Source organism: Rosa chinensis, chromosome 4 (genome assembly GCF_002994745.2).
Source record: "Rosa chinensis cultivar Old Blush chromosome 4, RchiOBHm-V2, whole genome shotgun sequence".
NCBI classification, from domain to species: domain Eukaryota; kingdom Viridiplantae; phylum Streptophyta; class Magnoliopsida; order Rosales; family Rosaceae; genus Rosa; species Rosa chinensis.
Genome location: NC_037091.1, coordinates 34,364,960 through 34,391,874, shown reverse-complemented (window position 1 = coordinate 34,391,874; position 26,915 = coordinate 34,364,960). Strand labels below are relative to the sequence as shown.

Here is a 26,915-nt window from a genome sequence, read left to right as displayed (position 1 = left end):
ACGATGCCATGTCAGAACATTCTTGTATGTAAGATAAGCAGTCAGATCCAACATGATAATGGCACACTAACCATAAATACTGGAAAAAAACAAAACACAAAGTCAGAATAAACTTAGCATTTTACCACACCCGCACCAGGAGCGTGATCCACAAGCAAAAGCCACAGAAATCTTAATTGTAACTTGTATTCATGATACGGGAATCTTAAAACACATGAAAGGAAGAGAAAAAAATTAATCAATTCGATAACATGGAAATAGACCCACAGATGAGAGTGTTACACAAGTAAAGGCTAGCTACAAAAATCCAATTTAAGTTATATTCAGGATTCTAAGTTCTTAGTGGCCGACCTAGTTTCTATTGAAGCAAGTTACAGAAGAAACCTATAATATCATGAATTTGACTCGACAGAATTCTTAGAATTGGTCAAAAACCAAAAAGAGAATTGAATCTTAAAACGAATTGAAGAAAAATACAATCAGTTCAACAATTATTCAAATAAGGCCATTCACATCATAAGCTTCCAAGCACAAAACAACAAAATATCACACAATACTACAAATAAGATGGCAAAACACTACAGTAAACAAGATTAAAGCAAATTAAAACTGAAAGTATCCATCTCTGAGTCCAAAACGCCTACAAGCAAATCAAACGAAAGAAACAGTGAATCTCAATACCTACTTGCAATATCTGCCATATTCCCATCACCGCCGGAGTAGTCGTTGTAACGTCTCATATCTCAATTTACTCGTTTACTAGTCATTTGGACGGTAAACGACACCTACTTTCACTTTTTACTTTGTTTCGGTACTTTTAGTGACTCTAAAAAATTGACATTTGTTCGGGTCAAGAATTTGAGAAAATGTTCTTCATCGAAGTCATAGAGGACGTTAAACCGAGCGCGTGCATATGTGGTACGTAAAAATCGGAGTTCGTATGTGAAAGTTATGAGCGAAAATGTAAAAGTTACTGTGGTGAGTTGTCATTTTTGGAAACCTACCTAGTTTTCTCTCTCTACTTCCCCGATCCTTTTCTCCTATTCGGTCTGATTCTTCCTCCTCCGATTTCTTCCTTCTTCGGCCGACCCACGACGGAATCCGGGCACCGGCAAGCTCGCCTCTTCCTCCTTGTCACATCTGTGGTGGTGTTTTGCAGTGATTCAGCCGGAGGAGCTCGATTTTGAGCCGTGAAGTTCACTGTAGCAGATCGGAACTTTCGTCTATTTTCGGCGATTCCGGCCGTCTCCGGCCACCAAACCGGCGTCGAAGGTTCGGTTTTTGCCAAGGATCATTTTGCCCCTAGCCTTGAGCCACGATTTGCAGTGTGGAGGTTGAATCGACAATTTCAAATCCTAGGGTTCTTGGGTTTTTTTCTGGAAAAACTTCACCGGCCAATTTTGATCACTTACAGGTAAAATTGGAACTTGTTGTAGTTGTGAAAAATGTTTGGACTGTTGAGTAGGTGGTGCTGCCAAAATTTGGTGGGCATCGGAGCTGGTGGAGGTGGCTGCGGCGCCGCCACTGTGGGCGGCGGCTGCAGCGTGTAGGGCAGTGTTTTGATTCTAGTTTTTATTAGCTCATTAAATCCTATAAATGTTGTAGAGCTTTGTATGCTAAGTTTGGTGAATTTTGGAGGAGTTTGGAATTGTTTGTGATTTTCCGAAGTTCGGGGTTTTGTGATTGAATTGTGGGAAATCCGGCAGTCAGATTTCCCTCGTTTTCATTGTGGAATATGTAAATCGAGGAATTGGTGTTATGGGTGTGATTTGGGTTGAATCCGAGAAGTAATGGAGATAGGGATTTTCGGGTTTCGTTTAGGTTCGTAATTATTTATTCGAATTGTCGTTTATGGAAGTGTACTTGTGTACAGGACGATATATCGGGATACCGCTTGACGAAGGAACTCGTTTGCGTGGTCGCCAACCAGTACTGTGAGTGGACGTTTGATTTTGAATATTGATGCATGCCTTTATTTCTCTAAAGTAATGCTTTATTTAATTATCATCTTTTATATTTTGAGCATATGATGAATTGCTATCGGTAGTGATTTTGGTTTTCAGACTATGAAGTGATTTCGGATTTGTTTGGGTTTTGAGATTTATGAAATATTATAAATTGATTTCGGGAATGAATTTTTTTCGGATTTTAAATGGAATTTTTGTCGAGGAAACGGTTGATCTAATTATTCTTTTAGCGTGTGGGACACGCTGTTGATTTATGTGACTTTTTACAAGAATTTCCAGGTACGGTTGGGAATCGTACCCATGTTTTATTTTTATTTATTTGCGGGACTTATGGGGAAGCCTTATATATTTACTAGATTTGAATGGTTTCTACCCACCATACCTGGGTCGTCATTTAGTTCTCCTCCTCACCTGAGTGTAGTCGAGCCTTATTAGTACTCCTCCCCGCTTACTGTGTGTTTGCGGGTGAGCTTAGCAGAGCATGGGATGCTCCAGAGTGTGGGACACTCCAACCCGAGCCTGGGAGGCTCTCTTCTTTCGTATGGTGATACTTCTTCCCCATATCTTATCGTTGCTTGACTAGCGGGGCTAGTCCGATTTTCATTGTAGCCAGCAGGGCTAGTCTTATCTTCTTGAGAAACGAGATTTAGGTTTTACGATATATTTTTTTTCTAATGTTGTGACTAGCGAGACTAGTCGGTTTATCGTTTTGAAATTCTTGGATTTAAAGCTAAATGTGTTTTCTTATTGTGCATGCATCAGATTTTTAAGAGAATAAATGTGGGAAAGTATGAAATCCTTTTTCTTTTAAATTGTTTATTTTTGTCCACTCATGCTAACGTTTTTCGTCTACTTTCCCCTGGGCCTTTCGGTTTCTAATGCCCAGTTTGCAGGCGTTATTAGTTGAGGTCGGGCGTACATGGTTCGAGGCATAGTTGACAAATAGCTTCCGCACTTCTTCTTTTGGCTCTGATCTATTGTGGGTTAATGTTTTGGGTAGTCCACTTTAGGGGTGACTCGACCAGTTCTCGGTAGAGTTATCTCTAAGGTGGACTCCGCAGGGCCACCTCTGATTTCAGGGTGAAATCCGGGGCGGGTCATATCAGTCGTTGACCTGATGCGGCAAGTCACTACCTGAGGTCGGCTCCGCTCGAGATATTAGAGATGTCACGGCCAACGACGAACTCGACCTCACCTCACTCTTCGATCAAACTGAAACTCTAATTAACTCGCACAAGGTCGAGTTCACAGAGAAACTAGAGAGAATCAAAGAAATTTGAGTTTGCCTTCAGTGAGGTAGCTCCGATCGGAGCTTCTTCGTCGTTGTCGTCTTCTTTTGGCATGGCGGCGCCGTTTTGAGGTTTTGCATCGCTTAGATAGATCGGAACCTGATTTGATGAAGGTCGTTGATTCTGCTTTGATGAAGGTCGTTGATTCTACTTTGATGAAGGCCATAGTCATCTTGGCCACCGGTGCTGGAAGCCAGAGAAACAAAAGCGACGAGTGGTTCGTCAGAGAACGATAAGGAAGAGAGTCGCAAAGAGAGAGAGAGAGCGAAGAGAGAGAAACTGATTAATCTGATATCAAGTAGTTTTTTTTTAGGTAAAAGGGTAAAATCATCAAGGATGGAGAAATTGGAGAATGGAAGTGGCCTTATGAAGACAAAAAACATTATGTGGCCTTGTGGCTAATTAACGTTTCAAAATGACACTTATGAGTAATTTTCTAAAAAAAAATATCCAAGTTATGGAGGATGCCCATAAGCTTGACCGCCTAAGTAATCGATGATGGGAAAGCATTGAAAACCTCTATTCTTGTTTACAACCACTAGCGGCATTAGGGTTTTGAGAAGAACTCTCGCTCATCTCTCCTATGTCTCACGGTAGTCTCAAGAAGCGACCACCCCTAAAAAAAACGTAGGCGGCGCTAGGGTTCCTAGTGCTTCGCACAAACAGCGACTTTGCTTCGCGCTCAACCTTGCACTCATGTTGCAAGGCAACGTTCTAGTCTGGAATTGCAGGGGTGTTGTGTGCAACGAGACTCAACACGCCCTTATCGATCTTGTTCAGTTGAAAAAGCCAAATTTGATCTTTTTGGCTGAAACCCTTGCACAGTCATCACATATTGCATCTCTTGCAAACAAGCTTGGGTTCGTGGGGCACATATGCGTCCCTCATGAGGAGGGATCACAGGGACTTGCGCTGCTTTGGAACAATGAAATTCATGCTGATCTTAGAACAAAATCTCCTCATCATATTGATGTGGAGATTAAAGACCTCGGTAACCCAGAAAAGTATCTTTTCACAGGCGTGTATGGCTTTGCAGCCAGAGGTGAACGTAGCAGAACTTGGGATTTACTTCGTGCCCTAGCTGCAGAAGATTGTCACCTACCTTGGCTCATGGCAAGTGACTTCAATGAAATTATGTGCCAAGAAGACAAATCTGGGGGACCCCCTCGTGCAGCTGCTCCAATGGCTGCCTTCCGGCAAGTGATGACAGATTGTGGCCTGGTGGACATGGGTTTCCTGGGCAGTAGGTTTACTTGGTCCAACAAGTTTACTAAGGAAAGGCTTGACAGAAGCTTTCAGTCAGTTTCCCTCCGAACCATGTTTCCTTATAGCAGAACGGTGATACTTCCACCTAACGACTCAGACCATTGCCCCATTGTGGTGGAACTGAGAACTGATAAGAACAGGTTCAGAAAGCCTCGTCGACGATTCCTATTTGAAGAGATGCGGCACGGGAATGAACAATGTTCTGTCATTATTCAAAAGAATTGGGCCATCCCTACAGTAGGTAATATGCTACAACAAGTGGGTCGTAAGATTTTGGCCACTGGAAAACAACTTATGCAATGGCACAGTACTGATTTTGAGCAGAAAAAGGTGGAATTGAGGGAAATCTAAGAGAAATTGGCAGATATCATGCGGCAGCCTTTTGCACCGGAACAGTATGAGGAGCAACGTCTCCTCCATGTAAGACATAGTCAATTGCTTTCCCAGCAAGAAAAGTATTAGAGACAACGATCTAGGGCATGTATGGTTGAAGGATGGTGATAGAAATTCAGCCTTCTTTCATCGAAAGGCTAACAACAAAAGAAGTAGAAATTGCATCAAGGGACTTGCTAATGAGGCTGGAGTTTGGCTGAATGAACCTACTGTAGTTCAGGGCATGTTAGTTGATTATTACAAAACTATTTTTACAACTGAGGGGACAGATGATAGCGCCCTCTCTACCATTTTTCGTGCAACTCCAATGAAGGTGTTACCTCACATGAATGATGACTTGCTACTGCCCTATACAGATGAAGAAATCAAATGTGCTTTATTTCAAATGCATCCCTCGAAAAGCCCGGGGCCTGATGGTATGTCTCCTTTCTTCTATCAAAAATATTGGCATATAGTTGGATTTGATGTTTGTGTTGCAATTCGCAATTTTCTGGAAAAGGGAGAGATATGGGCAGCCTCTAACTTCACTCATCTCTGCCTTATTCCGAAAGTCAAAAACCCTACAGTTGCCTCTCATTTTAGATCTATTGCGCTCTGTAATGTTCTTTACAGAATAAGCTCCAAAGTCATTGCCAACAGGTTAAAGAAGTGGCTACCTGAGATTATTTCTCCCCTACAAAGTGCTTATGTCCCAGGACGATTGATATCAGACAATACATTGGTAGCAACTGAGGCTGCACACTTTATGTATAAACTGCGGACTCAAAAGGAAGGCTTCTTTTCTCTCAAGTTAGACATTTCAAAAGCATATGACCGCCTAGAATGGTCCTTCTTGCGAATTATGTTAACCAAGTTGGGTTTTGATGTGAGGTGGATCAATACAATTATGAAATGTGTGGAGTCTATTACCTATGCTATCCTTGTCAATGGTAAGCAAACTGAGATCATTACACGGACTCGGGGGATTAGGCAAGGTGATCCACTCTCACCATACTTATTCATCCTATGTGCTGAAGGGCTTTCGGCTCTTCTTTCTCAGGCAATAGAAGCAGGTGCTATTCAAGGTTTGAAGATGTGTCCTGAAGCTCCTACGTTGCATCACTTGTTCTTTGCCGATGATAGTTTCCTTTTTGGAGCTGCAAATATTCACGAATGTCAGACTATTCGAGGAATTCTCAATGTTTATGAAAAAGCCTCAGGACAAAAGATTAATTTTCATAAAAGTAGTGTGGTTTTTAGCAGAAATGTGCCGGTTGATATGCAATTTATTTTGGCATCTATTCTTGAAGTGCAGAGAGTTGAAGAGCATGATAGATACCTGGGTCTACCCCTGCGTGTAGGCAAATCCAAGGTCGAAAAGTTTCAGTACATCAAAGAGAAGTTGACCAAGAAGCTGGTGAATTGGAAGTCAAAGATTCTAAGCAGTGCAGGTAAGGAAATACTTATAAAAGTTGTTGCCCAAACCATGCCTCAATATGCTATGAATTGTTACTTATTACCTAAAGGTCTATGTGATGACATTCACAAACTTTGTGCCTCATTCTTCTGGGGTGACACTAATGACAAGAAAAAGATTCACTGGAGGAGTTGGGAAAGGCTATGCCTAACCAAAAAAGGAGGGATGGGCTTCAAAAATTTATATGCCTACAATCTTGCCATGCTAGCAAAACATGGCTGGAGGATTATTTCAAATCCCGAATCTCTTATTGCTAGACTGTATAAGGCAAAATATTTTCCAAATTGTTCGTTTTGGGATGCAGAATTGGGAGATGCTCCTTCTTTCTCTTGGAGGAGTATCCTTGAAGGGAGACCGGTACTCAAAGCAGGGGTTAAATGGAGAGTTGGGGATGGAATGAATATAAATGTGTGGCAGGATGATTGGATTTCCTAACTGTCCTCAATATCAAGTTCGAAGACCTACAAACTGCCATGTTGAAAAAGTAGCAGATTTAATTAACTCCAATGAGAGGTCTTGGATCACTGCCTCGGTGAGTAGCCTCTTTCCTCCTGAGATTGTTGAACACATTTTATCTATCCCTCTTGGTAGACGTCCTGTAAGGGACAGATTGTATTGGAAACCAGAGCGTAGGGGTCTTTTCACAGTTAAGACAGCCTATTGGGTGGCCAGCGAGCATGAATTGGGTGATGTGTTGGCTTCTACATCAACTAGGGATCCGTTTTCTGAGCTATGGAAAAGACTTTGGAAAACCAAGGTTCCTGGAAAAGTCCAAATATGTGTTTAGAGGGCATATCACAACTTGTTACCTACCAGAGACCAACTTCTCACAAAGGGCTATGAAGGAGACTCAAGATGCTTGTTATGTATGCATTCAGTTGAAGACACTGCTCATCTCTTTTGTAAGTGTCCAGTTGCTGTTGAATTCTTTTCTACTCCTCCTTTTCATCTGCAAAATTCCTTTCTACCTAATGTTGTCTTCAAGGAATGGATGTTAGAAAGAGCATTAAACCTACAAACTGAGGTGTTTGAGAGGCTTTTGATGGGTATATGGTCGTTCTGGAAGAACAGGAATGGTATGTTATGGGAGAATCAGTCAAAACCAGCTGCTGATCTTTTTCTAAGTGCTATGACTTGGCTGGATGAGTTTAGGAAAGCTCATGCATCTTCTGAGGTCAAACGGTCACAGGTCATAGAAAGATGGCAACCTGCACATGGTTCGACAGTTAAGATTAATGTGGATGGAGCTTTTCTGCCATCATTTAATCATGGGGGCCTTGGAGGCATAGTTCGTGACTCAAATGGCCAATTTATTGCTGCCTTAGCTCACTCTGTGCCGCATGTTTCTTCAGCTAATCATGCAGAGCTGCTAGCTATAAGAGAAGGCTTGGATCTTCTTCGACAATTGAATATTGGTAAAGCCATAGTTGAGACGGATTGTCTTGTTGCAGTCCAAGATATCTCATGCATTGAGGCTGCACTCACAGGCTTAGGCAGCATTATAGATGATATTCTGATGATATTACATAGCATGCCAGATGTGCAAATCAAGTATGCTCCTCGAAGCTGTAACAAGGTGGCTCATCGTCTTGCTAGCATTGGATTTGAGTCACCTCAGAATGAGACTTGGCTCTCCCATACTCCTAGTTGTATTGCTGATATACTACTCCATGAGAGTAACCATTTAAACCATTAATAAAATGCTTACAGTTTCTTTCAAAAAAAAATCTCTCCTATAAAACCTTTCTTTCAACTTTTTTCTCCTCATCATGTACACAAATTTAATGCCCATATATATAGAGTACATGTTAATAAAATATTCTTTTTAAATGTTTTCCTTGTTGGGACTTGCACATAGCTATACACCATGAGTAAGAAAGAAATACATTGATTAGAATTAATGAATATCAGAAAAGTTTTATGTTAGAAATGCTTTTTTGTTTGACCAATTAAGGTGAGGGTTTTTTTTTTCCTTTTATTTAGTCTTTTGTTATAAAAAGATTTAAATTTATTGTCATATCATTCTTAATATTTTTGAGATATATATACATATCTCAAAAATTTTAGTTAGCGCACGAGACCCACCTTGTCCCATGCTCCCTTTGTCAATATATTTGACTATCTATCATTAAATTTCTAAACATTTAAAATTAAACATATTATTCTAAGACTTTTGAACAACCACATACTAAATCTATCAAACTAGCAAACCTTGGATTTGCGTCTAAGGGTGGTGACATCAGTTAATTGAAGTCGATCTCATATATTCCAAGCATGTGGGTGGTCATTCGCGTCATCAACGTGGCATAGAGCCCTAGTGATGTTGGTGTGTTAATTTGTGGTGATTTGCAGCCTTGCAGATAACGACATATTAAGGCGGCAGATCATTCGTCCAATGTATTTTAAGGTCAATAGCTTGGTGATCTTGATTGATTTGCTAATCAAAATGGCCTGACTAGTTTGTACAATTGTAGAGTCGATGGTGATTTACGCAAATTAGCCATCAAATTTCAGTGATAGTTCGGTAGTAATTACTGAGATTATTAGCATAAGGGAGAGACTATTTAACTTTTGATTTTGGTCGGCAACTTGTTACCAACGGGTTTAGAAGATGAGAACGATAAATTATTTACCATATACTAAACGTCAGTTAACTGTTCAAAAGCCATTTTACTGTTCATAAGCCGTTTGCTGTTCGTAAGCCGTTGTGGTGTATCGCTGGAGCTGAACCGAGCCAAATTTATTATGCGCTTCGCCCTCGGTATATATGACAGAAGCCTCTATCTACACCAATCTGGAAGCCTCTATCTACACCGACATAAGCCTCTATCCACATCGACATTCACTATTCCATATTATCAGGTTTAGTGATCGATCAAAGCTTGATAGAGTTTGGGTTCTTCTTGCAAGCCATAAGCAGCAACCCAATTTGGTCCAAAAGAAAAGGCAGAGCCCAAAGCCTAATAGGACTGGCCTAGCCCAGTTCCAGCCTCCACCACCCTATGCATAAACATAAGTAGATAGTCTTGTTTGGAAAAACACCAACCCCTTGAAGGGATTTTCAGTAATCACTACACCAATTTCGGAATCAGACAACACATATCAGACGACAGCAAACATTTTAACTGTCATCTAAAATAATCAGACGACAGCAAGAAATATTCCGTAGTCTAAGTTTTCGAATCCAGCAACAGTTTTTTCTTGGCTCTTGTGCAAAAGCATTTCAGACAATGGTTGATTTTTTTTATGTTGTCTGAATGAGTCAATTCAGACAACAGTTATTACGTGATGTTGTCCAAGGTTCATTTATACAATGGTTTATTTTTGCTGTTGTCTGATTATTTTCAGTCACACAATTGTTTTATTTTATTTTAGGTGTCTGTTGTCTGATATCTTTTAAGTCAATGTCTGCTGAAAGATGTTGTCTGAATGTTCTGATTCACACAACAGTTTTTAGTTTTATGTTGTGCCACTCTCTTTCAGACAATGTACTTGAGTTGATGTTGTCTGAGTTTTAGGGTTCAATATGCTGGCGCTCTAGAATTGGCTTTTAAGGCTCGGTTAAATTTTCAAAATTCACTTCCCTCCGTTCGACCAAATTTTGGTGAAATGTTAGAGCAGTATATAAAGGAAAGGGAACCCTAACATTTCCTCCTTTTCTCCTTCTTCCTCTCCCTGGCCGCACACGCCTCTCTCTCTCTCCTTTCCTCTTACCTTCTATTCTCTTTCCCTTCCACTTCTCTCTGCCATCGTCGGAGACCACCATTTTTTGCAACCAATTCATGACACCACCCTTGGATCAGCTCCTCTGCTCGAAGATGGTAAATGGAATCGGAGTTCTGCAATTCAGGTTGGGTTCGTGATAGGGAAGCTCAACTACATCTACCCAAAACTTAATCACTTTCTCACCCATCCTTGCTGAGAACAGAGAAGTCAGACATGGCCATGGGATAGAAGCCATTGATATTCTCATCTCCATTCTAGTATCAAAAATCAAAGGTTTGGGCTTTGGAGTCTAGATTGGGATCAGTTCACCGCTATGGTAAGCTCTTATACTATGCAGTTGGTATTTTCGAATTGATCTAAAGGTTGGGGGAAATTGATAAATGTTTTTGAATCAAGGTATGGAATTGAGGAAAGATAGAGGAGTGGAGCTAGATTTTGATCGAAAAACTCTGGCAAGTGAAAGGTTGGAGTTGTGCAGTACGTTAGGTGAAGGAGAGAGATTTTGGGTGAAGGCTCCTTGACTGGGTATTGATCAAATTCAGGTAATTATGCCTTCTTATTATGAATTCAGTTCCTATTTGGATTCAATTGGAGTTATTAAAGGGAATTGGTGTTGTGGTAGAGTTGTCCGAAACGTTTGAATTCATAATCATGTTTTGAGTTCATCAGTTGATTTAATTATAGTTGGTTTGTTGATTGAGAGTTGGAGTTGGAATAAGTTGGGTTCTATTGACATTGGAGAATTGTTACTGAAGGCTTAATTAACTTAGTTGGAATTGTTTTGATACTTGAATGAGATTGATGTGTGGTGATTGTAGATTACGTTGGAAAGCTTGTATGAAGATGTTGCTGGGTCTTTATTTCTTGTTGAGATGATGACGTTCTGTTTGGACTTCATGAGACAAATTAGCTCAATTGTTCAATTGTTTGTTAATAATTAAAGTGAGACAAGTTGGCTGGTTGTTTAACAATTAGAGTGTTATATGCTCTTTGTTGGAGTATGGGTATAAGCTTTATTAAAGGTTGCCTGGAGGTAGGGTCATTCAATTGTAAATTTGCTTTGGTGTTCTTGTAATTGTAATTCTGGAATGAATAAGGGATACATATATGTATAATTTTCTTCAGGGATACATATATACATATCAGGACTTGAACAACTTTGAAAGTGATCCGGAGGAGTTTGCTAAAACCTTGTGTGCATATTTAGGTGTTCATGACCCTGAAGATGGTGTAAGTCGCTGCATTCTATATCATTCTTGTTTAACAAATGCAATTTTTTTTTTCATTAGTAAATGCAAGGCGTTTTGGTTAAGGCTTTTGGTTTGTGTCAAAGTTGGAACCTTGATCACTTTTCAGTGTGCTAAAAGAAGTAATTCTTATTGCAGCCTGCTATTGCTTTTGCAATTAGAGAACAGCTGTATGAGGTTAGATTTTATTGCTTTTTTTGTACCTCACATGAGGTACATTGTATGTGCGATTAATTTAATGAGTATTTTAGTCTTTGTTCAGTTATTGTGGGGGAAGTGGTGAAATTGAGGTTGTGTCCTCTATGAATGAGGGCTTGGGGAAAACTGTGAGGAATAGAGCTTGGGGAAAACTGTGAGGAATAGATAAGGCAAGGAAATTTTGAGGGACTGACATTTTGTGCTAATCTACTTTTTATAAGAGCTTTAGTATTTGATCATAATGCTCTCAATACCTTGACAGTTTATTAATTGCATCTACTTTTCTTTCCTTGCAGTGATTTTGCTTACAACTATCTTGAGAGATCGAGCAAATTGTATTCTTTTTTCATTATCATGTAAAGCTCATGAAACTTGAAAGCTTGTTAAGCTAATGAAATAGATATAGGCACTTGGGCAAGCTTAATTCCTGTGTAAATGTTAGGATGAATACTGCTGATGGAATGAAATGGTTTTTGGAATCAAAGATATGTTGTTCAATTGTGTATATCTTCTTTTCTATCTCAGACAATTCAATACCAATCGCAAACCATTGTCTAACAAACGAACATAAAGAAAAAAGAAAGAAAAAACTGTTGTCTGAAGCATTGACATATAATAGCTTTAATAGTTTTCCTGTTGTCTTGTTCAAAGTCAGTCAATAGTATTCAATTACATTGCTGATCTACAAGCTTCATTCAGACAACAGTTTTTGTACAAATCAATGTTCTCTAAATATTCATTACACGTTAACATTCTTCCAGGGTCTGCAACTGAAATTACTTTGCACAAGAGTTCTGGTACAAATTGCTGTTGTTCTTCATGGTATTCAGACAACAGACGGTGTAGTAGCTGTTGTTGTAGTAAACTTTGTTAGACCACAATTTTGTGGTATTGTCTGATTCATGTATCAGACGGCATTGAGATAGACAACAACAATGCCTATTATCAGACGACAGTGAAAAACTGTCGTCTGATTGAAAAATTGGTGTAGTGAATTTGACCCTGGATTCCCTCCATTTTCTACTCTCATACTCTCGTACCAAAAAAAAAAAAAAAAGACATTTATAGAAATTGGGAATATGCCACTGAGCAATTTGATTTCACTTGAGACAAGTGCATGTACCTAAGTGGGTCCCATCATTTTGCAGCCCCCAAAAACATAGTCAGACTGAGTGAGTGAGCCAACAAAAACCACACCCAGTCCCCAAAACGTCGTCGCCTCGCTTCCTGGAACTTCAGGTTCTTCAACCAAGCCTTAGTACGAATATAAAGTTGGTAAATTTGTAACCGGAAAGAGAGACCAAGAGTAGAAAAGGGCAAAGGTTTTATCTTTTGTTTCATTCAAGTAATTTTCATTGCTCAAGCACAATACTTTACTTTTACTTCTTATTTTCATTGTTCTTATACATTGGTTCTGTGTAGCTAATAGATTGCCAAGGATTATGAGAAAGCAAAGGAGGCGCTCGAAAAAGCATCAAAAGGACAAGAGTTGATCTCCTTGTATCCTCATTTATATAATTGATTTTTTTTTTCTTTCGATAATCTGTGTGACTGTTCTCTTGCTGTATTCCTTTACTATGAAATCAAACCCTGGATTGCTGCAAAGCATATGGAGTGACAGGACCCGCCCCAAAATTTCACCATGAAATCTGAGCTGGCCCTGCGAGGCCCACTTATAAAAAAGGTTTTATCAAAAATTCGGCAGAACCTTCCCTAGAAGTAGGCAACCCAAAACCTATAAGAACACATTTACACTTCTAACGATTCACCCTTAATCTCCTGGAGCCACCTTGCTCCTGAAACACAACTCGACATCCATGTAAAAGTCAAACCAAATATAACAATTATCCCAATAGGTAATCAGAACATTCTAGGAAAACAAATCGAAATACATTACAAGTAGGTTAAGCTAGTAACCTACACAAAATGGTAGCAGCGGAAGGATGTTATGCCTCAACTCCTAAATATGCCGAACCAGCAATACTGCAAACTAGGCATTTGAAACCAAAGGGCCGAGGGAAAAGTATTTGAAAATATTAGAGTGAGTGGACAAAAAATAACTAAATCAAAATAAATGAAATGAATAATTTAATACTTCTCCTCTTCAAAAACACTTTTAAAAATCAAGCATGTGATTCACTATAATAAAAGAAAAAGCTTTAAATCAACATTTATGAAAACGTTTGTCGAACAGAGAAGCCAACAATTCAAGGCTCACACATATATTCGCCCAAGTGTACAACAATAGCTCAAGGGGTCCACAAACATACATGTATACATCATTACATAAATCTCTGAAAAAGACAATCATTATCTAGGCCTCCAATACATCCCCTCTCTCATGGAGCCACTGCTACTTCTACAGCCACCAGTACATCCCTCTCTCATGGTATCTCCATTTGAAGACTACTAGTTCATCCCCTCTCTCTTAGCGTCTCTGACTCAACTATATAGCTTCAAGTACATCCCCTCTCTCCTGGTGCTACACTCCTATGAGACCACTAGTCCATCCCCTCTCTCTTAGTGGCTCGAACAAAATAAATCACAATTCAACAAACAAACAAATATAGCAAGTTAGACAATAACTAACATCATCATAGTATCACCAAGAGTATAGTTCTCATAGTCAAACCAATTTTAGAATCGAACATACCATTTATCGAAGACAAATCTTCGAAAACTCAAAGTCAAACAAATGGTAAAAATGAAATCTTTCCCAAAACTCCGAAAGTCAACATAAAAAACAGATCACAATTAATTCTCCCAAATCATCATATGCTCAAATTATAATCCAACACCAAAATTATAATATAAGATCCAAAATCATTTTCCAAAATATTAAAGAACCATTTCACAAATATTTAATTCCGAATACTTAGAATCGCATGCAATTCAAATATATATATATATAGCTAAATCCGTCAAGTGTGGGTATCTTTGTCGAGCGATGGCTCGGCATGTCGTCCTCGAAAGCAAAAGGGGGGATTTTGAAACCCTAGAATTTCAATCCTTCGATTTGTGCTCCACACTTCAAATTGGACCAAGAGACTTTGAGGGATAGTTGTATGATCCAAGAGCTCAAAGACTCAACAAGAATCGTCGCCGGAGGTGGCCGAAAACTTGAGTTCTGACCAAAACCTAAAGAACGGCGACGCATCGATCTTCTTCTCCTTGCTGCAGCTCCCATGGTCCAAACCAAGCCACCAAATTGAAGAGGATGGCGAGAGCTTTCCAACGGTACCTGTGGCGTCACCAGACGGAGGAGAAATCGCCGGAAGAAGATAAAGGGGTTGGGGGGGAGGGGAAGAGAGAAGAGAGAGAAACTCAGGGTAAGTTTCCTGAAATGGAAATTGTATATACCACCTATATCACATATCGCCAAGCATAAGCAACGACCTCGTAAGTGGCCCCCGCGACATGGTTAGTCCCGCCTACGACATGCCTCTGGTAGACCAACACCCGAGCTACGTTGCCATGGTGGAGGTCGGCCGGTATTTAGCCGGGAGGCCACTCTCCCATGCTCTCCAAGAGGCTTCAAGAGAAGCAAATATATGTATTATTATCCCACATCGGAAATATAGAATAGAAGGAGACTTCCTTTAGCTATAAGGGGAAGTCCTCCCCTTCTTGGAAAGGGATGGGATCCATGATCCCCATACTTGTATTATTACAAAGGCTACTTGGCCTCACTCATAGTGAAATATCTAAGTGGACGTAGCCTTGCCTCAAGGGCAAGGTGAACCACTATACATGCTTGTGTCATTTCTCTCTCCCCCTCTACCTTGCCTCATACTTAGTTCTTGTTTCGTATTCTCACACAGAAACATAAACTTACCACAGTAACTCCTCCTTTTATAGAAAACTTACGATGAACAGTAACTTTTACATTTTTGATCATAACTTTCGCACACGAACTCCGATTTAAGCATACCACGTGTCAACAGACTCAGTTTAACGTCCTCTATAGCTTTTATGAAGAAAATTTTCTCAAAAATTGTAACACCTCAAACTGCACCTCATCAGTTTAAGCACATCACAGTGTCACATGTCTCTAAGACATAAACCGAATGTTCAGTTTACATCCTAAAAACCTGCATGGCATTTTTAATAAATAACCTTTCTTAAAACGCGTAGAGGAAACGTCGAAATACTTTTGAGGTGAAAACTCTTTAAATCATTTATTAACTCATTCGTCTAAAGTGGTTCTGATTCAACACTAGGATAACAAGACTTGCCACATTTCAATACAAGATGAAGTAAGGACTTCTCAATTTCCGGAATAATGACATTCAAGAGATAAAGGTCAAGGATCTACATGGAACCTGATTTCCGTTACAGCTGTTCACTAATATCCATAAACCCAGCTCCGTTTGCTACAGTCTCATCAACAATGCATAGTACCTGCATCCACACTGTTGTAGGGGTGAGCTTTTGTCCTCGTTGCTTATTGGGAAAACATCTCGACTAGGTTTAAAAACAATATAGTATTGCTTTGTGGCCATTGTATAAAAACATACTTAAACTTTTTCATTTAAAGAACGACAAACTTTATAATGTTTTTCAACTTGAAAATCGATGCATGATGCTTAAATAAATATGGCGCCAAATCCAAGTATTACCTGATGGCCGGTCCCATTGACCCACTGCATGACCTTACCTTAAATTAATTTATAACCAGGTCAGCGTAGTGAGAGAGTCCACTACCTAGCTACACAAACGGATAGGGTTACCCTTGCGATCGCGCACCGTCCGACCAGTGTAGCTATCCCTCTGGAGGTTAAGGGGATAGAACCCAAGGAAGTCAGTGCCACCCTTCGCTCTCAAGCCATCACATCTCTCACGGTTTGGTTAGTACGTGTTGCATTTTAACATAACCAAACCACACAACTTAACATGCATCGTTTTATAATTAACATAATATAAGAAACCACTAATCGAGGAGAGTCTCGAATCCCTACTTGGATTTCGATGCTCTTCTTCACGTACTTTGCGAGTCGCAAACCTTCATTTCCCCGAGTAACTAGAATCCTAATTTATGACATTTCGATTATTAATCACTCATTGGATAAATATTAAAATTTCGACGATTAAATAATCGTACGATCAATCTTTCCTAGTTTGACCAGGAGTTGACCAATCATGACTAGTTTAAAAAACAATCCTAATTATCGAGTAATTTACTTGAAATCAAGATATCAACCAATTATATCAGATGCACCGAAGTTTACTAATAAAGGCACCCAATAATCTTCTTCTCTACTTACTATTACTTTCTTTCCTTTTTCAACATCAATTTACTTGGTTTCAATCCAATCATTACAACAGTCCATTACCTACGCTTCTCAAAATCATAATAACAACTTTGTTTCTATTTAAGGAAAACTGAAATTGGGAGAGAATTGAGTCGTGCTTTTGTTGATAATAAGGGTCTCTTTATATAGAGGATTACAAGCATAGAATCAGAGTCGTAAATGGAAATATAATTGTACAATGATTGGATATCTACGAATATCTCCGAGAATATATCTAATATTAACCCTATTACAACTTGCGCAAGTAACCTAAGAGAGTTTCTATTGAGACCTCCAAATCTGCTCACTTGACCTCACTCTATTATAAATTATTAAATGACATATATAACCTACTATAAAATGACTATTAAGGACAATAATTATACTAAAAATATTATATTTATTTTATGTAGACTTTCCAATTCAATAATATTAGATTGTATCCCTTATTATTTTCCTTATATATTTTCATTTTCCAATTTCACTCCATACTCATTAAAGCATTCATATATATATTTAATAAGAATTAAAAATATGATTAAGATCATGTGACATAAAAATGTATGATATATATGTTGAACGCATATTGGTGAGGGAAAACAAAATAAATCCTCTTATGATTTATGACCTAAATCTAAGTCAATCCATTATATTTTGGAAAAAAAAAAATTAAATAATTAATCATGTGGTACAAAAAATACAGAAAAAAAAACATTAAAAAACAAATGATTTTTTTTTTAGAATAAAAACAAAATGATTTCTTCATTTTTTTTTGCACAGCTAAAATAGAAAAAAAAAAAACATAATAGTTCATGGCATTTTCTTATTGATTAGACATTAATTTTTTTAACTCAAGTTTGATTAAGAAATGTATATTTAGTTAAGATTTATAGAGTGATTAAATCATTGAAATGACTAAATTTTTTATTTTAAAGATAATTAATAATTTGTTTGCAAATTATATGAGTGAGGTTATTTGAGGAAGTTTAGTGAGGTTTAGTGAGTAAATTTAGTATTTGAAAATTTGATAAGAGGTGTAAAAAGCATAGAGGTCAAGTGAGCAAATTTGGAGGTTCCAATAGAAAAACTCGTAACCTAAAGTTTGAGCCAGACACATCTTCTGGATTTACTTGAACACTCCCTCTTGTGTCGTCCAAACGCGGTACTCCTCTTGTTGCCTCATCAAAAACCTTGCCGATAACAAAAACCCAGTGGAACAAAAATAACCTCGGTCGAAGGAGAAAAAGAGTATAACACCATTCACATGTAGACATCTTCCCCTGATGTCTGCGTCTCCCCCTGATGACTACGGTCATGGGAGTTCGGATAACTTCCACAAACGATGCTACCAACATATTTCTCGAAAGTGGAATTAGGCAATGACTTAGTGAACAAGTCTAACACACTGTCCTCAGATCAAACATAGTTCACTCTGATCTTGAGGAGAGTTTGTTGTTGCTGATTATGCTTGGTGTCATTGCATTTGATGTAGCCTTGCTTCATTTGTTTAAAGCAAGCAGCATTATCCTCATAAATGCTCATAGACTTATTTGTGGTAGACTTCAAACCACAATTGCTTCGAACATGCGTAATTATGGATCCAATCTATATACATTCACGAACCGATTTGTGAAGAGCAATAATCTTTGCATGATTCAAAGATATAGCGACCAGGGTCTGTTCTATAGACCTCCAAGCTATCATGATCTTACCCATGGTGAACACTTAACCAGTTTGAGATTGACCTCTGTGTGGGTCAGAGAGACACCCAGCATCAGCAAAACCTTCCAAAACACTAATGTTGTTTTGGGATGGGGATAGAGGACGCAAGCTAGTGTTGGCGGCGTTCCTGGTGTGTGATGGGTCCAAATCCATTATCTCTCTGTAGGGATAGAGTATGCCCATATCAATTGTACATCTCAAGTATCGAAAGATATATTTTACACCAATCCAATGGCGCCGCGTTCACACAAAGGTATACCTAGCGAACAAGTTCACTGCAAATGAGATGTCCAGTATTGTGCATTGAGCTAAGTACAATAATGCGCCTATTATACTTAAGTAGGGCACTTATGCCTTTATCACATCTTCGTCATCATCCTTCAGATGAAGAATATCATTTTTAGGATCAAGACTATGGATGACCATGGGCGTGCTTGAAGGCTTGACCTTGTCAAAACGCCTAAGCATCCATCAACACGATGCTCAAGTTCCAAACCGAGACATAATCGTGTTCTCCCAAGATCATTCATCTCAAATTCGGATTTCAATTATTCAGCGGTTTCCCTTAACTCTTTAAGGGCTTCCAATGAAGACCATGTTACCAACATGAACCGCGATAAAATCCCGGACTTATCATAGAAACACGAGGGCATTCATATGTCCTTTTCCAATCAAGTGGTCAGTTTAGTGAGTGTTTCAACCTCTTTGCAAACGTGCTCCGTGGTATAGAGCCATTTGACTTGGGTGAATGAAGTTCACTATGAACCTTCATGTATATTCCTTATCTAGATCCTCATAGAGATACGTAGTGACCACATTCGTAAGCTGCATGTTTAATTATTCAAAAACTACCAAACTGACAAGGTAGTGGAGTGCAAAGACATCTGTTACGATAGAATAATTCTCATCGTAGTCTATTCCATGGCGTTTTGTGAGGAGCCTTGCCCCATAAGGCGAGATTACCATCTATTTTCCTCATCACGCTTTCTAACGAAGACCCATTAGTCAATAGGTTTTATGTCAGGAGGTGTCAGCATCATTGGCTCGAAAAACCTTCTTTTTTGTTTGAGAATCCAACTGAACCTGGATCGCATATTTCAATTTAGGCCAATTTTCTCTACATCGGCATTCATTCATCAACGGAGCGTGGTTCGATATCATCAGACACAACAAACTCATGTATGACCAAATGCACAAATATATCATTAATTATGATGGAGTTTATATCCCATGTCTCATGTCCACTAGTGTAATTTTCAGAACGCTCTATATTCACAGGATAGGTTATGATGTTGAGGCGTCCCCCAATGATAACCTTAATCCAGAACATTCTCATGAGATGGATTTTGAGTGTCAATGATCAAAGGATTGAATTGTGCCAAAGTATCCTTCAAACCCATGGGCCTCCCACACATCCTAGTTAGGGCCATGACCTATAACGCCAGAGTGCCACTCTCTACGGCGTCGGTGCCATACCTACTTCCATGTACGGTGGCATTACGTCCTCTTATAGGGACGTCCATTCTTGCAGGCATATTTGCAGCAGGTATATGTGATCTCGTCACTTTAACGGAGATCGAGATAAGACATAGTGGGGACAGAACACGACAGTAACCTAGAGTTTGGGTCAGACACATATTGTGGATTTACTTGAATAGTTTCTCAATTTTGCATTTCATAACTACTATCCAAGAATGAAACCAAGTCTAGTTCCTCATTCTCATAACACGGTTTACAGTAAGCATCAACATGAACAATTGGAAATTCAAACATTGTCATGATCCTCAGAATTTCCAAACATAACTCAACTTACCTTAATACCAAAAGAAAGCCAAGCAGTACTTTAAATTTACCTTTGATTTCAAACAGGACCTTCGAGCGGAAGCATCCTAACAAAAAATCAAAAACTCGGCTACTCTTCGATATTCCACTGCCCAAGTCGTGAAATTAACTTGACCCAGCATTGATTAGTGTTCAAGGATGAAGACCATCATCGGAAATGGACCCAGAAGCATAAGGACAGCCACTGTGAATAGTATCCCCATCAAAGCCGAAGACACCAAAATCATCCATCCATCAAAACTTAATCCAAATCAAAACCTAAATATACACAAACGTAGAGCACTACGAGAGGACCAATTTCCATACGTCATACAACCCCGAAGATCGTCGGAAATTGCATAAGCTTTGCCAGGAAACTCGAAGCTTTCGGGCTTCAATTCTTCTTCCACGATCAACGATCGGACAAACCCTTACCATAGGGACGTCGGGGAGGATGAGATGAAATGTTTGGCGCTGGTGCGACGATCAGAGGTGGCCAGACGGCGAAGAACCGTCCGGGTCGCCGTCATGGGTCTCGGCCAGAGAAATGGGTCGTGGGTCGAGGTTTCTGATTGTTTCTGGAACAATCTGGGACGCTGATTCAATCTAAGGGCTATTTATAGCCTGATTTTCAATTAAAACGGATGGTGCTCAAGAAGCGGTGGATAATTTAGTGGTCCAGATCACGTCATGACATTTTCTTTTCATTTAAAAGGAATTTCCATAATTCCCAAACTTCAGAAATTCATAATAAATAGTTTGGGTGTCCTAAAAATTCCTCGAAAATTCTCACAGACTCGTCGCGTTGTGTACTTTATTATAAAGTCGAAAATTTGAAGATTACACTTTGCAAAAAATTTCAATAATTATTCTCGATGACCTTAATAATTACCGAGATCGTAAAATTTATTCCGAACTATCTCACTTTATCTTGATAAAATTTTCCGGGGCTCATAAAAACTGACCTGAACAAAAAGTAAATTTTTGGTCCTCTAAAAGTATCGAAACAAAGTAAAAAGTGAAAGTTGTTGTCTTTTACCGTGCAATTGACTAGTAAACTGGTAAATTGAGATATGGGACGTAACATGGAGTCTGCTGCTGCTTTAGCAAAGGAGTTAGGCAAGTGGAATGAAGTGCTGATTTTTCCATGTTTGTTATTCTCTCATATTGTGCATACCTTTGAGGTACGATCACAGCTTGAGAGGTTTGGCCTCTTTTGTGTTCGGTACGGTTTTGTGTATCTTACAGTTTATATGTGAATGTATTTCCTAAATGATTTGAAATGTTGAAATTTACTATAGTGCCCTCGAAGATTCTGTGCTCGAAGAAGCTATTCAACTGTACATTAAGGCATGCAGTATTCACTATTCTTGAAGACAATGGCAAAGAGCAAATGGCCTTTGATCTATATTGAGATGTTACTAGTGCTTATATAAACTTCAAAAATAAGTTTTAGAATGAAATACCATATGTTATTTACCATTTGTTGTTTAAGTTATGCAATTATTATTTTAATCGATTAAGAAGATGCAATACATAATGGCCGTTAGCAAATTCATTATGGTAATTATGATTTGGTGTTAGCCAAATAGCCACCCTTAAGTATAAGGGGTACAAGTAATAATATAGGGATTTAAGAAAGGTTGTCGAACCCACGAGGATTGAATTCCTTTCACTAGCTAGGGTGTTAACCTAAGGAGAGCTAGAATATGCAAATGTACAATCACACACCTAAATTCACAAGGAAATCTAGGCTCATGGTGAGTATGTGCATTGTGGTGGTAGTGAAATTATTTGTTGGATAGAGTGGTGAACCAAATTAAAATAAATGCTCAAATGTAAACTAAACTACTCTAAACTAAACTAGTAATATAATGGATAAAGTTAGGGGTTGTATTGAAATTCAAATTCAAGTGATGATATTCTAAGTTTTCAATTACCCTCTTTGCATCCGGATAAGACTACAAAGGCGTAAACTCCTTTAATGTTATCAATTCCAACCGGATAAGTCTAGAATTAACTACCTAAGAAAAAATTAATCCTATTACCGGTTAAGTCTCTATTCATTGTTCCTAGATGCATAAAGCTTTGAGTTTGGATAATCATCCAAGCAAACCAATCCTAGATCTAGGTGATTTTAACTCACAACCTTCACGTGCATATAGAGGATGCTATCATGCTATCAAAGCTCAAGGTTAACTACTCCTTAAACATTTTTTCATGAGATGACAAACACAACACATTCAAAGTAGTTAACTTTGAATGAATGCATTCACTTCTTGAATTAGCATATGAAGATGAAAATAACAAATAACTTCAAATGTAAATTAAAATATCAATTCATACAAGTTTGACTAGGGCTTTCAATTCAACCCTAGCCCCAACAAAGTAACTATTCACTCATAATCATACAAATTAACGTCAAATCTATAAAGTTCATCAAGCTAAATTAAAGAGTTGAGGAAAGAATGAACTAGTTGAAGCTTGACAAATCAATGAGTAGCTTCTCCTTTGTTTTCCTCCTTCAATGCTCCTTGAATCCTCCTTGATGGTGGAATGGATGGATGATAAGCTTCTTGATGGTGATGATGAATGGAATGATGATGAAGATATGATGCTCCTTTGACCAATTTTAAACGGAACTGATGGAGTAATGGTGGTGGTGATGGAGGTTGAGGAGTATGGATATTATGAGTTTGGATTTTGAGAGATGAAGATATTGATGAAAAATGTGGTTAACAATACACAATGACCATATGTAACGGGCATGATCGATTTGCGTCACCGCTTATGAAGCCTTAGAGTAACTGACATAAAGGTGATCAAGCATTTTTGAGGAGCACAAAGTAACCAGTAATCTTATACTACTTGGGTTGTATTCGAGCAATTCAAGATCCAACCCGAATTTATTCATAAACCTTTGGGACCACTCTACGCAGAGGGGGCTGCCCCAAAAGCAGCTAACATCAGAACCCTAGGACTAACAGCCCAAAGCCAATGATAAAATTTGGGTTTCGATGATCTGGGACACAGGCTTATGGTTATGGTTCTTAAGAGTTCGTCTGCTTTGGTCCAAGTTTTTGACACCCTTGACCACCTTCGATCTCTTGGGAGTATCACCTCGGTTTGGCATGGAAATCCTCCTAGGGTGTATCTCTCTAGTTACGACCACGTTTACAGTTACATATATAGTTACAGTCATTACCACATTCGCACTGCTCAAATGACATATACAGTGTAGTTATGGTTATTCATGTCTTGATTACTTTTCGTTTTAGATGCACTTGTGCATTTTGTTTTGTTTCACTACTTTTCATTCAATCATCTTGCACTGTATAATGTTCATTATCAGAATGGTCGTCATTCCTTAAACCAAGAAAAAAAAAAAAACGAATTCATAAAAAGAATTATTTTTTTTTGAGTGAAGTAAATATTTATTATTTGGTGAACTGTTGACTCTTGAGTGGTAACTTGGTAAAAGTTACATATGTTGAGCCCTACCAATTACCAATGGCACCCAAGTCTCTGGCACAAATGGTAACATCTGCAAAACCATTCATAGAGGTTCATTTCTCAAAGTATGATACTGAAGCACTCCATCATCTAATTGATCTTTCTCTTTCCTTTGTTTATATGACTTTTTTATATTTTTTTTATATTATTTTTTATCGAGATCACACTGTTCCTCAAAGGCTTCCTAGGCCCAGAGACTAATCCGTGCCGAGGGATCATGTCAGAACGCTTCATTCCCCTGGCCACTAAGAATATATTGAGATTTAACTCCAATAAGCGTCGGCGGGATTCGAACTCGGGTGTGGGGGTTCCACAACTGGAGACTCTTACCAACTCGACCACCTGTAGTGGTTTTTGTTTATATGACTTATCAATCGTTCCAACCAAAATTAACATAATTATTTGCATTCATTTCTCACCGATTCAATCCTGTCTTTGCTTTCTGAACCATAGACCTCAATTTGGGTCTCAAAGCATCAAAACTCCTGCATTGGTACTGAAGGTTAGACCCCAATTCGGGTCCAGTAACGGTCGGTTCCTCTGGGCTCGACGGCTAAAACCCACTCACAGGTTCGTACTTAGAGCCATTGACGGCTCAGGTAGCTCTAATAGTGAAAACCCTAATGCCCACAATGATGAGAACTACAAGTATACCATATCAAAGACCCAGTTGACAAGTTCCACGGAATGACCAGCTCAGTCTCTCCCATTGTTTTCAAGGTAACCTTCATATATCAAATAGGGGTTTATATAATGATGGGTTTGTTAGAATAATAGTTCTGGGTTTATATTTATAGCCAGTGTCTGCACATTAACGACAACTTGATAATAATCAGATACGACAACGAGTGGGATCGAATTTGGCAATTGGTTTATGTATTGCAACTGCATTTTTGGTGGTTGCTCTGAGAGTATTCATGGTCAGGAAGTCGAAGAACAATCGTCAAGGCTCCGTAGCTGATCTTGTCAGACGTGGTCAGCTTAGGTCCGATAGAAGAGGCATGTATGATTCTCAATCCTTTCAACACACATCTCTACAGAAGATTACTGTGAACACTGTTGAATTCTGATTGTTTGCGTATGTTGCATTGTTTCGATACTTGGATGATGCTCAATCTGACAGTTCGAAGCCTCTCATGTACGATGACCCATTCAATAATCCATTGGTTAAAGTTGGTAAGGGAAATTCGACTATAGAGATGTGTGGAAAGGTTTATCGCCTTGCCCCAATTACTCTTACGAAAGAGGAACAAGCTATCCATCGAAAGAGGAGGTCGCGGGCATACCAGTGGAAGAGACCGACAATGTTCCTTAAAGAAGGGGATTCGATGCCTGCTGATGTTGACCCGGACATAATTAGGTGGATTCCTTCCAATCATCCTTTTGCAACCACTGCCGGTGACATTGATGAAGACTTGGCACATACCAATGTGTATCAGAAACATGGTGTACCGTATCGAATTCAGGCTGAGCATGAAGCACTGCAGACAGTAAGTAGTACATTATGGTTGTGACTCGAAAAAGAAAAGAATCTTCATGACTCTGCCTATTGCAATAATGCTCTACTTCATAATTTTTTTGTGATTTTGTATGGTAGGAGCAAAAGGAGAGCAGGTTAGTGATGGACTCTAGCAATGCTACAGATCCTGTGAAAGCATTCAAGTCGGGTCCCAAGTCACCCGAGCATGGGGAAGAAAACCTCATCAGTAATGAAGGTGGTGACTCCAAGCCACCCTTATCAGAATGTGCCTCAAATTCCTCCGGTAGCATGTCATCATCCGAGGAAAGGCATAAACCCTGAATTTAAATCTGGGCTTCTATTTCTGCCATTCAGTGATGATTGGAATTCTGAGTTGTAGTTAGCAGGTCAAGATGTCAATTGCAATTGCAACTTGATGTAGCCACTTTAGATATCCGGTTTTAAAAGTTCAGGTCGGCCTGTAAATAGGATGTAGTTTCATCTCTGAAATAAACTGCTTTATAGATGACAATTTAATATTCTAGAATGGTGCACTCTGTTTATCTGATTTCACTCTCAAATGCCCTGACTTAGTATCTATCATCAAACTGAATCATGCACCTGTTTGTTGACGTTGTTACCATGATAAGCATGTTCTTGATGGTACTTGGATGATTTGATTTGCCCTTTTGCGGTTGCTTGTTCTTTCTTGCTTACAGCACATGGTGAGCAAGAAAACATTGTAGTGATTTGCATACTCAGTTGGGTAAGCCATGTGCTATCTACTACTTTGCTAAATCCTGGTGATAATTTCATATCATAAGGGGATTGAAGAGGTAAATATATATTGATGATGTCACTTGATCTGCCGGTGCCTAAACATTTGGCAAAAACTTCTTTTTGCAACAGTAATTTCAGCTGCATTTAGCCGTCGTCAGTGTAATAGATTCATTTCTTGTATATTAGGCTCGATAATTGAGGTTTGTAGTTGTATGACGCTCACAGGTACCTGCTGTTACATTAGTTTTTGGCATCCAATTTTCAGACTATGGTTACATAATTTGGTCGGTTTAGTCCCTCTTGAATGTAATGGAGGTCACATATAACAGTCGTGTTTAGGTAATCAAGGGTGAAGAATAATGAGACGAATAAACTTTTCTCTCATATAATAAGAAGCGTGTGATGAGGCACCTGTGGATAACTATGATTATCTATGATGTACTCTACGAGGATATTTGTAATGATGCTAGAGGTCAAAGTTTTACGTCCCCCTCTATGCATCCTTTATTATCTAATAAAATAAATCAGGCGTGAGATGAGCCTCCCAACTTAATTGGGTTTCAGACCTCTTTAAAAAAAAAAAAATAAGGCACGTGTGTATTTATTTTCCAAACAGTGTGATTGAACCAGCAAACATGCCTACAAAATCCAGCATATTTGACTGTAGAATGCCTTATTTAAATAAGGGCAGTGTTGGATGTGTTCCCACAGTTATAAATCAATCATCTCTTCTAAGCTTTAAGTATAATCTCCAAAATAATCTAGTTTATCATACACAATAAAAAAT

At 38.8% G+C, this 26,915-nt stretch overlaps 1 protein-coding gene and 1 long non-coding RNA gene across 2 annotated transcripts; both read left to right on the top strand.

The window, feature by feature from the left end:
* The first annotated feature begins 10,261 nt into the window (after positions 1-10,261).
* LOC112200606 lies at positions 10,262-11,179 on the top strand. The gene is made up of 3 exons (XR_002936386.2): positions 10,262-10,413; positions 10,494-10,639; positions 10,916-11,179. It is a non-coding gene; the product is annotated as an uncharacterized LOC112200606 (long non-coding RNA).
* A 13,114-nt stretch (positions 11,180-24,293) lies between these two features.
* Positions 24,294-25,887, top strand: LOC112200190 (protein MULTIPLE CHLOROPLAST DIVISION SITE 1). The gene is made up of 4 exons (XM_024341213.2): positions 24,294-24,609; positions 24,726-24,892; positions 25,013-25,379; positions 25,487-25,887. The coding sequence occupies exons 1-4, from the start codon at positions 24,577-24,579 to the stop codon at positions 25,688-25,690; spliced, it is 771 nt and encodes a 256-aa protein (XP_024196981.1). The 5' UTR covers positions 24,294-24,576; the 3' UTR covers positions 25,691-25,887.
* The last annotated feature ends 1,028 nt before the right edge of the window (positions 25,888-26,915 follow it).